The sequence below is a fragment of the Lepeophtheirus salmonis genome, chromosome 7 (assembly GCF_016086655.4).
Source record: "Lepeophtheirus salmonis chromosome 7, UVic_Lsal_1.4, whole genome shotgun sequence".
Classification (NCBI taxonomy): Eukaryota; Metazoa; Arthropoda; class Copepoda; order Siphonostomatoida; family Caligidae; genus Lepeophtheirus; species Lepeophtheirus salmonis.
In genome coordinates this window covers 4,857,215-4,870,762 of record NC_052137.2, presented here as the reverse complement: position 1 = coordinate 4,870,762, position 13,548 = coordinate 4,857,215, and the positions used below count along the sequence as shown (strand labels likewise).

Here is a 13,548-nt window from a genome sequence, read left to right as displayed (position 1 = left end):
TTTAATGCTTTACACTAGAATGAATATATTTCCATTTAGCGAATTTATATAATTTTAATTGAAATTGCTAGGTTTAGAGTTGCTTTGGTGTAAAAATTCTTGTTGAGTTTGCTGGAACACCAACTCCCTTGAAAACTTTTTCGGAGAAACATCCCATTCGTACACTTGATATCTTATTTCACCCAAATAACCAAAATCCTTAGGTTCAGGAAAAAATCCAGGCTCACAATTCTGAGTAGAGGAAGGGTAAACACAAATATGATCGCCTCTGTATAATGTATGTTCATATAAAGTCCATGGCTGGCATCCAGTAAGAATGATGGATTTTCCAAAATTATCGTGATAAAAGGAGGGATTGTCTAAGTAAAAATACTGTTCGTCACCCATGAATCCAGATTCTTCGTAAAAATTGAGAGTGCTATATTTCATGTTTTCGTTAGCTCCAGAATAACGGGCAGAGGAAAAGGCCCGATTGAGCCGTCCGAACGAGGGGATCTGGTGATTCTTTCCCCAACCGTAGAATGAGCGTCTTCCAAAGTTGTATTTGTTATAGTCAACATCTTCGTAGAAAACCCAAACTCCATTGATGACTGCAGATTGCGAAACATCGTCAAAATTTAAAGTGTCCAAATCCCCAACGTAGTCTCGGATTTCTGTGCTGCGCCCATGAAATCCAGTTTCGGAGTATAATCTTGCGGAGGAAGAAATTGCTTCTTCGCTCTGTCTTGGAATCCCGAGGGAAAGTCCAATAAATAAGAGGGTCACGAAGAGTGTTTTCATTTTGCTGGATTATATTAATTTGATTATCAATTTAGTTGAGTGATCTTTTAAATAGTTTTTTAAACTTTGTTATCATTTTTTTAATAAACTAAATCATGAAAGAGATTAATTTGTTTCCCAAGATTAAAATGTTAATATTTGTTGTTAAAAAATGTACCGAGATAAAGTAAAACTTAGGGAAGCCAGGTTTGATCTTATAAAGTGGTGCACATTTTATTTTTTTCAATTTTTCACGAGTAAAGTTAAAACAATAGTTTTTATGAAAAAGTTTATTTAACAAAATCAATTAAAAGATAGTACTCGGCACACCTTTTATTCATTATGTGAGCCCTCATCTTTAATTATTACCTCAATACGGGGCCTAAATTCCTTGCAGATCGTGATTATGTAGTCAGACTCGAGCTTGGTCCACTTCTTCTTGATGGAAGCCTTTAGAAACTTGGCACTCCTGCGAGGAGTAGCTCACCCCCTCTCCTCCAGACGTGCCTAGACAGAGTAATCAAAGGGATTTCTATCTGGAAATCATGAAGCCACATGTTGAGGTCCCAAAAGTCCGGAATGTTGCCTCACAGGAAGGCCTTGGTTTTAGGGGCAGATGACAAGGAGCTCTGCTTTGAGTGAAAACAAACTTGTTCTTTAACTATTTTCTGCCCCAAGGGAGTAGCTCCCTTGTACTCCCTGGAGAGGACGGTGACCTTGCCTCTCTTGTCCTCGACATACTTTTTTACGGCATCAACCATTTCGTCTAACCTTCGAGGCCTTGACTTAGATCTTGTTGTCACCTCAGGACTCCCTTTGGCTACGACGCTGTAAACGGTGGTGCGGCTGCAGTTAATAACCTTGGCAATTTCAGTGGGAGTTTTTCCCCACGTGGAAAGTTCCCAAATTGCGACTCGACGTCTCTCCATATTATAGGCTGTTGTTTATCTGTTACTATTTAGATTTTGCTGGAGTTTTGTTTATAACTAGTCAAGGCCCTACCCTCGAAGTATAACCCGGTTTCAACTCAATAAAATCACGAATATGTGCATGGCGTAAAATTTAGTGGAGTGCTCAGTTTTAGACGCAAATATATATTTTTATAGCAAATAACTCTCTAACAAATACTCGGTGTTATTCTTTGTTTTGAATGATCACGCTCACAATAAGTAAAGGTTCTCTCCACCAGAATGGAAGAATAATAATAACAGCTTGCGATTCTTTTAGCAAGATGTGATAAGCCAGGCTGTAGCTTAGTCCCTACAGCGCTCCCTGGCTTAGCTTTAGCAACATGCACTCATTGTTAAACGTAATCTAAAGTCACATGTGCTTTTCTTTTCTTTTTTATTAACATGAACTTAAGCTACACCCGTTTCTTGTTAAAAGTGAGTCATCAACTCAAGTATCTACGCAGTCATAAGATACACTCAATAACGACTTCACAGAAAGTATACAACCGATAAAATCAATTTTGCTTTATTAAAAGAGATGTAAATTACTGCTGGAGTTGATTCACTCAGTCTGCTTTAAGACCAAAATAATATTTCAACCATTTTTCTGAATTATTCGAAATGCTATTTACAAACTCTGTATTGAATTAATGGATACTATTGTTAGTATATAATTATTGAATCACTCAACACACGGAAAAAATCGAATATCTCATTGAGTGGCTTCCAGTATTGTTACAGCCACATGGTTTATCATATCTAAATTAGAGGTTATTTTTTAGAGATTATTCATTTAAAAAAAAACACCAGCGGTTACCAGGGTACTGATGTAAATAAAATAAATAACTGATTAGTTTTACAATAAATGTTTCATATTCTCTTGTTGCTAATGAATATAGCTTTGATTTATTAACATTTTAAGGTGGACAACTGATAAGAACTTGTTATAAAAAAGCAACTCTATATTTATTCGAAAAAAAATAAACAAATCTAATCATGCATTGGAGCTTAATTAAGTATCGTAATCTTAATCATTTCTTACTGTAAAATAAGATTAAATCTATTTGACATTGGCTATGTATCAGAAAGTTAAATAAGATTGGAACGATAAAAAATGAAACTTAGCAGGTAACACGGACGCCACAGGAAAGATCCAACACTATTTTTATACAGCTCGTTCATAATTTACTCACAATACCCAATGCTTTGGCACCACCTAATTGTACCTATTCTTCTTCTTCTCTCTTTCACTTGCCCGTAAATGGGAAAATATATATGACATACTCCATTGACCGTGTCACATACTAATGTGCATAATGTAAATAAGAAGACAAAAGAGAGGGGAAGCGAGCCTGTTGTAAACAATTTTTATAGTCCATCTTGAGATAAACACCGACTATTATTTACTAATGGAAGTACCAGGCATTTTTTCGGAGTTATAAGGCGTAGACCAACATATTCACTTTGCTTTAGATATAGAAAAGGAGGATGAAGAGAAGAGGATGTTCTCCTTTTGCAGTTCAGCTATCGAAACCTTGAGGCATCTATTTCATGATTGTCCAAGAGTATCCCACATGGTAACTTTAGCCTCCAGGTCGCTGCAAGAAGCATATGGGATACCAATCTCTTTCGATGAGGGGCATGGATAATGTCTTAAAAACCACTGTAAACGGGAAGCAGTTATAATTAAAGTTTTACTAGTGCTTTACGCGGCCAGGTCTTGCAATTCCAACATACCTATGGGGCTGCATAAACTCATAGGGAAGTTAATCCCCATTTTAGACGTTTTTAGAGAGGACGGCTCTCGCTGAGTTCGTATAAGGCTATACAGACGGGTGGACTAGGGGTTCTCTCTAGATTCGAGATGGCTCTTCTTCGTTACTTTTTTATTAAATAAATTAACAAGATTCCCGCTTCGTGACGTCACGTTGATCGATACTACGTCATATATGTACTATATGCATAGTCCATACTGAATGATATATTGGAGAAAAGGAAAAGAATGAGTGAGGATCCTGCGAGCGAGGATTTTTTACCTATTTATAGGTTGAGGCATATGCAACATTGTTTTTTTATTCATTTTTAAAATACAGCTCTGTTACTTCTAATTTATTCTATGTACCGACATTTAAAAGTATAAATTTCAATAATGTAATAATGACGACCTTGGACTGAATAAATCAATATTAACTCTGAAAAAAAAACAAAAAAAAACAATAATTTACTAATGTAAGTACCGGACATTTTCCGGAGTTATAAGGCGTCGACAAATAGACTCACTTTGCTTTAGATATAGAAGATAACTCGCCGAGAAATCCTCAGTGTAACTCCCTGTTTTTCATGAGCACACTAGTGTGAGTACTTTAGTCTTAAGAGCGCTCGTTCATAAAAACAAACACAATTTATTTTAACATACTTGCAGAAATATTTAATTCATATCTTAAATATATACTGAAAATGTACATGAATTATGATATACATTAGAGACCAATAATAACAAAAAAAACATAAACAGCGCCCTTTTTCAAAATGCACACGCCTTCAATATTTCATTCAGACAACAACTTTATTCTTTCTCATATCAAAAAAAATTATATGAGTGACTCCAGGGAGCAATATATAGAATGCACCCTGTAAAAACGTTCAATGCTATATGCTCACGCCTGCAATATTTCATCAAATACGACTACATTGAATTTTTTAAATCATAATATGTTTATTATATACGGCATGGAATACTATAATCAGTGCACCCGGTGACTTGTTTTCATATATTCAGACATTCATAGAGAGCCAAAGACAAACTTTGCTTTATTAATATAGATTTAGATAATCTAGTTCTTCGAGGGGAATCCCGAATCCTTGAAATTTTCTTAGCTCTCCAATATAAAATAATTTTTTTTTTAAATTTTGGCTTTCCCTGGAACGGAAATTGACTCACAGATGTAATGTTGTAATATTCGTCGAGGAACTCGTCCCTACTATTGCTCGTATCATTGAAATTGACAGGCTCATTAATTCACAGGAGAGGGAGGTGTAAGACAATCCTAATTTCTTTCCTATAGTGACCACATTTTTATTGTTTCTAATAGTTCCAAAAGATCCATGAAAATCCGTTGAGAAAAACAACGTCCCCTATCTTTCAAAAATCCGTTTTTAATGTTTATTACTCTAAAATCTTTATTAGGAAAAATCCTTTTTATCTAAAAACATATTTAAAGACTTCCACACTAATTTAATACAAAGGGAGCCAAGGTTCTAATTCCGAGCAAAGATCTTACTCCGGCTTGTGAAATATATGTTTTTTTAGTTATTACATACCTAAGCATCTCGTATCTTGATTATTTTTTGGTGTATTTGATTGCAGAAGGGTGTATAAATAGAAGAACCTAAGTAGTATATTAATATCACACTTTTTGTAGCCAAGTAGAACAGCTGAACGAGTAATCTCCAATTCATTAAAAGAAATCCTTTAATCAGGATTACAATTTGAAAGAATAAGAGACATTTGTTGAATGTTGATAGAAATGGATGATAATTCGTCCTAGAAAACAAATAAAGTCCATATTCAATTTTGAGGAAATGTATTCTAGCTTGCTTTTGTGATGACGAGCCATATGTATGTATTAGTATAGTTTCTTCAAGTAAATAGTTCTCATATATTAGAAAAAGTAATTATAAGCTACAATAACTCAAATAGTAACACGAAGAAAAACACAAAAAAAACAACTTTTTATCCACATTACTTGTAGAAAACCCCTCTTCAACAATAAAAAAATCCATTAAACTAAATATTATTAATAAAACAGAACGGTGTAAATTGTGAATGTTAATTTACTCATCACAACTTCCCCTCTGTTAAAAGTTTGGCCCCCTATAGATGTAATAGATTTTTAGTTTTTTACATACATATATCTATATACTTTGTATATATTAGACTGTCTCGTTTAGGGTGAATATTAGTTGCTCCCTCCACAAAGACTTTTTCTCCTTGGGAGAATAAAAAAACTGGTGTTTGCAAACTTACAGGCCTCTCAGGCCATTTTTGGGGCGGTACTGAGTGGTCCATTAAAATTTGAATACTTTGAATTTTAAACTTTAGCAAATATAATTTGTTACTTCACAATAAAATTTCAACAAAATGAATACTCTACCTAGATGTGGGTCTGAGCTCTCTTATTTCTTACCACCCTAAGTGGCAATTATAGCTTCCAGGCGGCGGCAGAAGACCTGGTACCCGCTACAGATGTAGTCCTCCGTCATTGCATCGCAGTGCTGGCTGAAGGAGGTTTTGAGGGCCTCTGTCTTTGGATGAAAGACACTGCCAAAAATCCCCTCCACTTGCACCCAAAAGTTGTAGTGAACTGAGTTGGCATCAGGGCTATAGATGGACAAAAAGTCTGAAAAAAGAGTTCTAAAGAACTCAAAAAACTCATTCAAAAGAGTCTTGCAAAATAACAAATTGATTTTTTTTATTGCTGGAGTAAAAAGTGGCCTCTCCAATCTCAGAAGCCTCTTTCAACCCACTTTCTTGATAGCTCTCTGGACAGACTCCGAGATTTCTTGTATGGTCACTCATGGATTTGAGAGGCCTGACCTGGGCTATTTTCTTCAACTCCTCCGGGTCCAGTTTTGCCTTTTGATAGAGTCATTTTCTTCCAACGTTTTGACTTACTGACGTTTTTTTTATTATATAATTTTTTATGCTTTAATAAATCGATCTATGAATTTATTTCATTTACCCAACCTTAATTCATTATTGTATTTGTAAGTCTTCAGATTTCAATAGACCATCCGGTACAGTTCATTTTAGTTTGTAAAAATAGTAAAATTGGCAAATTTAGGCATCTTACCCGTTCCAAATATTATATTATGAGTAAAAAAATTATACTTATTATATTTTGTAGTATTCAATTTATCCGTTAATTTTTTTAGATGTATAAGATGTGCTATTCAATAATTTGCATTCCCCCTTGTTTTATCAATACTTAAGATATGGAAATTTAAGATGGATATTAATTTAGTATTATCTTTATTACTAAAGAAAAACTTGTTTATCCATTTATTTATCTTGTGTAACGGATGAGGACTCATTTTTAAGAACGAGCTCATTAAGAAAGAAAAGAAGAACAAAGTACATATCAATTAAAAGAAGATAATAAAAAAAAAGTTATTGTTGAAATCAAACAGTCATTTGGGATGTAGCATCAAGCGTGTATTAAAGATGCTCTGTAAATAGCTCTCCCTGATGTTTATCACGTACATATTTTGAATTACAGAAATATCAATGTATTTTTATTCGTGAAATATCACAGGGACTTTTTATGTAGCCTCGAGAGAGTCCCCAGGGTACACTGCATATAATGCTCCCTGATGTATAACTATACATATTTTTGATTTACAAAAACTAAAATATTGTCTTATTAAAGAAATAGCGAAGACATTTTGCACGTTGCATCAAGCAGGTGTAAAAAGAGAACTGTTCTTGTTTGTTACTGTTACTTAAATATTTAATCTGAAATGTAATGTGGCTTAGGAACAAAGTTTTGTAAGTTAAGCAAGGCTTGTGTGCGCTCTAGAGACTAAACGACTCCTTGTCTTGTCTTATCATATCATATTTTCATTTATTCACAAACTCATATTATAATTCTTTCGTTCTTGAGAAGAGAACATAACGTGTGGCCCATCTAGCGGTTGCATTTTAAACTACCACTTTTTTGAAGTCTGACAGCTGTAGTAACATTCTCATTGTGTTTAATATTTTGTAAAAGGTCTCGGGCTTACAAAATGGTTAAGTTTACGCTCGACAAAAATTGGGAAGTACCAAAGACTGACTTCCAAAATGGAGAGTCTTTAACCAAAACTGCAAGAAAATTACGTCGGTCAAAATTAAGCGCCTTCCAGGCAGTTTGTGGATAAATTTGTGAATCGTGTGCGCGAAACTGGTTCGTTAATAGATAAAACAACACGTTTCCGTGTTCGTCCAGTGCACTCAATCGAAAATATTGCTGCTGTTGCCGAAAACGAAAAAACGAGCAAGGAGCTGCCGTTACGGTCAATGTTGAGCGCTATCGGGCCATTTTGGAACCTTTTTTGTTTCCCCAAATGGAAAAGGAAGACATTGACGATTCACAATTTGAAACACGAAATTGGAATCGCCATTGTAGCTATCAAAGCTCACACAATTTATGTAAATTGATATAAGGTACGTCTGAGTGTGTTCATGAAAAACAAAAGGTAACACTTAAGATTTATGAGGGAGTTATTTTCTATATTATTAAATTGATATTTTTTAGCCAAGGCCTTATTACTCCTGGAAATGTGGGGTACTGCAGCTAATTTAATTAATTGTGAATAGCTCTGAACTTTTGGGAAAAAGTGTTATATTTGAAATTTTTTGCAAAAAAATATTTTTTCTAATTTTTATCCAAAAAAATTTAATTTTAGGATTTTTTTTTTAAATTTAAAAAACTAACTCCAAAAGAAAAGAAAAAAATATGATCCTGCAGACCCCCCTAAATTGAATCATATTTTGTCGTGAAAACTTGCAGGTTAGACCGATCCCTAACTTTGCCCGAACTTTGATATTTTATGAGCCGATCCACCTATAGTTAAGATCGAACAGGGAAAAATCGTTCTCGGTCCGAGTCTCAACACCAAATTGTACTATAATCTTGTAGAAGATGACTAGTTGGTTAAAGTACTTCTTTGTTCTTTTCGCGCGCTTGTCACAATGAACCCCCCTGCAAGTACGGATACGTTTTAGAAAGCAATTCCTAAAATATAGTAACTTCATCAACAATCAAAGAAAATAATGTGTAGAAATATATTCTGGCAAGTCTTTTCCTTAGAGTTGAAAATCACTTTTTAAGACATACAATAATAAAATACTTGAGAGTTTCTGTTGTTTATTGTTTTGTATATTTGTTGTTCTAAAGAAATCATTAATTTTTGTGAGCATCACTTTTTGTGGGTGGGAGAAGGGAGAAGAATGCGGAAGAGCTTTTGGTTTTTCCTCGTGGAATTCTTAGGTATGAATGTTGTTTATATTTGTAGTAATTATGTATAGAATATATGTCACTGCTAAGTAGATATACTATTTGTTACAAAGGGTGCGTGATTGTGTTTCTAGAACTTTCTTCGTTCTGTATACATTAGCATGGAATTCTGTAGACCTGGAATAATCATTTATAATTTGTATTCCCATATAAATAAGTAACTATTTTATAATAAAAAAAATCCTCAACTTCATCCTTTACTCCATTGAATGGAAATATAAAAAAACAAGCTTAGTTGTATGTATAATTATTCCATGTATCTTTTGAGGTAGTCTTTCTTGTTTTTTTTAAAGCTCAAAAATTAAATTCTTTGGAAATAATTTCAAAAAAAAAAAACCATGGCAAAAACTTAATTTCTTAGGAAAAATATTTCAAAAATCCATAAGTATTCTCAAAAAAAGAAATTTTTTGGGAATAAAATTCTAAAATCCACACTATAAAAAATATTTCAAAAAAAAAAAAATTTCAAACATTAAAATTCAAGTTTTAAATTTTGTTGAAAAAAAATATAAAATCCACAGCAGAACGCAAATAAATAAATTTTTAGGAGAAACATTTCAAAAATTAATAGTTATTCATAGATATATATATTTTTTTTATAATTTCAAAAATTAAATTAAATTTCAAATACTTCGTTTTTTGAAAAATTAAATTTTAAATTAAAAAACAAATATTCCTTAATATAGGGGGAGGGGCTATAGCCCAACCTCTGCAGACGCCCCCGCTTATTCGTATAACGTTAAATATTATATTTTTTTCCAAAATATTAATATTTGAAATTTAATTTTCGAAATTTTTTTGTGTATATCAATGGATTTTTAAATTTTTTTTCAAAAAACTAAAAATGTTTGATTTTTTTTTTCGAAAAAAATTAAAAACCCAGCAACCCCCGAAATGTGGAGGCCTGGGTTTTAAACTATGACCAAAATTATTGGGTATTTTAACTCATGCCACAAATTTGATACACAATCTATAATTGACTAATACTGGGTGCGGAGAAAAAATCTTCACAGTCAGTTTTTGCTACATAAATCAAGGTTTTTGTTAATGTAGTAAATTTGTTCCTGTCAAATACTTAAAAAAAACCAACGACTTTCGGTTTACACAATTTTGGACGCTGGTAAGAAATCAACGGGGAAGAAGTTGTTACCATGAGTCCAGACCAACTACTCGGACATGAACGTATTGTTCCAGCAGGATAGTGCGCCTGCACACACGTCCAGAAAGGCCCAGAAGTGATTGGAGGACAACTTGTCTTTCTGGACAAATAAAATTTGGCCCCCTACTCACCAGATTCCAACCTATTGGACTTCACTTTTTGGGTACATGTTGAGTCCAAGGTCTGCACTATCCATCGCCCAAATATCAACAGCCTCCAGGATACCGTCAGCCAGAACTGGGATGCCCTGTCTGAGGACTACATTCACAATGGGTGGAAGACCTTTATTATTACCAAGGGGAGCTACATCGATGATTAGGGTGGTCAAGACATCCAATTAGTTATTTTTATTTTATAAACATACCCTATTACAACTGGTTGCTGAAATACATTTTGATAAAGCTCTAGATTGAATGTGTAAAGATTTTTTCCCCGTTTATTAATTGCAATAAAAAAATTAATTGGACGATATTTTTGTTTCCTTGATTTTTGTTCAAAATTGTTTTTATATTGACACTTTACAGTTATGCAATAAAAGAGAACACTGAAGTGAAAGCATTTTGTGATGAATGTTTAAATTATTTAAAATAACTTAATTTATAAACTATGTCCTGATAATAATTTAAGAATATAGTTTTGTATTTCTGTCTATCAAAGCCTCATTTTGACTTTGAAAAACAATATAAGGTTATAAAATTCAAATAGCATACCAACATCTATGCATAAAAAAATTATAGATGGGAAATTCATCTTTTATTTTGGTCAAAAATTTGACAAATCGAAATTTTGAAAGAAAAAATAAATTTACATTAATTTTGCAAAAATGTTATTTATTGGCATTGTGAAGAATAAAAGAAAACTACCAAAAAAAAAATCCTAATCACAAAAGCAAAAAAGTTCTGGATATTGTCTAAAAAATTATTGCAAAAATTAAAATATAAAATGTTCTCGAAATTGAAATTACTATTTTATAATAACTAAAATGCATGTTTTGTGGCATTTTTTCTTAAAAATAGAAAACTAACGTAAGATGAAAAATAGTGGAAAATCAAAAGAAAAAAATAGAAAAAATATTTAGAAAATTACATATATTTTAGTTAAACATCAATTTATATGTGTCAATTATATATGAAAAGGAATTTCCAGACAAATTTCTTCAAACTTTATTCATCTATAAATCCAATATTCTATCGTTTATTTACTTTTTTTTTTGTACCTGAACAAAGGTCATTTTCTTATTTTTCCCATAACTTTTTTGATTTGGATTTGTATAGTTTTTTTGTTTTTTTTTGAGGATTCAGTTTATTTTTTGGATTTGTTTTGATAGATAACTCAAATCCCTATCTAGTCTCCTTAAGCTAAAAAAAAATACGGTGTGTAATTCACTTTAGAGCAGGCAATGAGCAAAATGCCTGGGCAATCTTTAAAAATTCCAATAAAAAAAAACACTTTCTCGAATAGCAGTTCACTCGCTCAACCCATGAGCTGGAGTCTATCATAAGATATTATAAGGGGTCCTTGATACTCAAGATAGAGGCGGCGATAGGTTTTGAAACCCCTTATTAAAAAGTAGTTCACTTGCGTAACCCGTGGGCCAGGGTGTATTATAATATATTAGATGAAGTTCTTCATACTCAGGATAGTGGTGGCAACAGATTTTGATCTCCCTTAGGGATCAGCTGTCCACCTACACAAACTGTTGACCGAGATATATTTTGTAAAATAAAATGAAGTCTCTCGTGACAATTTGTTATGATACAATAGTTTTGATTGTCTGAATACGATATAAATTTCCATGAAAATGGATTAAATTATCACATTGCTTAATTTGAAATTGTATCGGCATTGTATTGGTTAATAATCAAATTAACCTCAATCATTTTGCCTGACTATGAACGTAAAATGAGCACTCTGTTCGAAATTTTATAGATTGCCTCTGCATTTGGCAGATTGCCCGTAACATATATACAGATTACAATATTTTCTCTGCACTAGTGCAATTTTAAATGCGAAGTTTTATTATGAAAGGAACAAAATGGGGAAGGGTGATCGAAAAGAAAAATAAAACATGGATTTTTAAGGCCCACCCTGTTAATAAAAATGTATTTTAAACACTTCTTATCACTCTATCAAAATGTATATTATATTTTTAATTTATGTAGCACAAAATTATTAAGCATAAATTAAAGTGAAAAAGAAGGTCTTTTGTGTTTATAGGAAGGCATTGTCTTTTATACCATCTTTGTATACATAATTAGTCTTTTGTTTTTAAAGAAAGTATCTGCAAAATAAATTAATGTATTTTATCCGTATTTTACAAGTTCTTTAAAAGGATATGATTAGCAAGTGTGAAATCCAATTAACTGATCTATTGACAATGTACTTACATTTCTTTAATTTGAGATATTATTTTAGTGTGACAAGATAAACACAGTCTTGAAAAAAGACCACGTATTCTTTTATTTCATATATCCATAAAACCAATATTTCATAGATATATTTTTAGCCAATTATATGCTTTGTATTCAAATTTGCTGGATGAGTTACGATACCCAAGTTTTTATCCATAATTTGTATTCATAATTTGATTATAGAGACTGATATTAGCCCCGATATGGTTTTAAAAATCTATTAATTTCTCCATCTTTTATTGTGACGATCAATTTAAGGTACTTTAAGTGATATTTAGGACATAACCAAAGGGGTAAAAAGTGTATTTGTAGTTAGAAATTGATAATAATTTGTCGAAGAATAAAAATGTAATCCATATTCAATTTTGAGAGAAATCATTCTAGCTTACTTTTTTGTGGACGAGTCACATATTTAAGCTAGATAGTCCTTATTTAATATGTTCAGTCCAGTCTAAGGACTGGTGCTATCAGGCCTTGGGATCGGTCCTTAAGTCTGCCAGTCCTCCGGACTATCACTACTAGAACTAATATAAAAAAGAAGAAATAAAGTTAAGTGACGTCATCAAGGACCAAACTTTATACATTTTAGGATTGATATGTAGGACTGAAACTGAACTAGACGAGCCTTCAGTTATAACTACGTATCGACACAACACTAATTGCGGTTTGAATAGAGATATTGATTCATGTTAAAAACAGACCATTAAGCCGTTTAATGACTTATAATATCAATTTAGTTCCTAATGAGCAATTAAAGGAATCAACATATGCAGAAAATAATGAATATCTCATTAGAACCAATTTATTAATGCAAAAATGAACCCACGACTTTAAAAAAAAAACGTTGATCATAGTAGGAATGGTTTCAATTATAATATAAATTAATATCTTATTTTCCACTTTATTTCAACTCTTTATAAGAAATTGTACAATCATTCAATTTTAGACAAGTATGTATTCCTTTTCTGTTTGATAACTTGTTGCCAAAGATAATTTAACTTCATAATGCCCTTCTCGTAGAAACCCTTGTCCCTATTTGCAAGAGCGTTTGCCATAGACAGGAACAGGTGGTATTCACTTGTTGCCTCGTCCGGAGTGTAGAGTGGATTCATTATAACTTCCCGTCCGAGAATTGGGAGCTTCTGGCATGTGATGAAGGATGTGTACAGCCTTGAGTTGTCTACTTGATAAAACAGGATTTCAGAACCAAT

At 32.5% G+C, this 13,548-nt stretch overlaps 2 protein-coding genes across 3 annotated transcripts in view; one reads left to right on the top strand and one right to left on the bottom strand.

Annotated features, from left to right (window-relative positions):
• On the bottom strand, positions 1-815 carry LOC121121804 (uncharacterized). Its single transcript, XM_040716780.2, is given in 2 exon segments — positions 1-178; positions 181-815. Coding segments are annotated over 2 exon segments (705 nt in total). The 5' UTR covers positions 781-815; the 3' UTR covers positions 1-73.
• A 7,694-nt stretch (positions 816-8,509) lies between these two features.
• Positions 8,510-13,548, top strand: part of LOC121121349 (uncharacterized) — a 72,629-nt gene continuing 67,590 nt past the window's right edge. Inside the window, exon 1 of one of the 2 annotated variants that reach the window (XM_040716238.2) lies at positions 8,510-8,740. In XM_040716238.2, coding sequence (XP_040572172.1) covers positions 8,701-8,740 — 40 coding nt within the window. In that variant the 5' untranslated portion in view covers positions 8,510-8,700. The remainder of the gene's footprint in view (positions 8,741-13,548) is intronic. The other variant, XM_040716239.2, reaches the window with a different exon arrangement.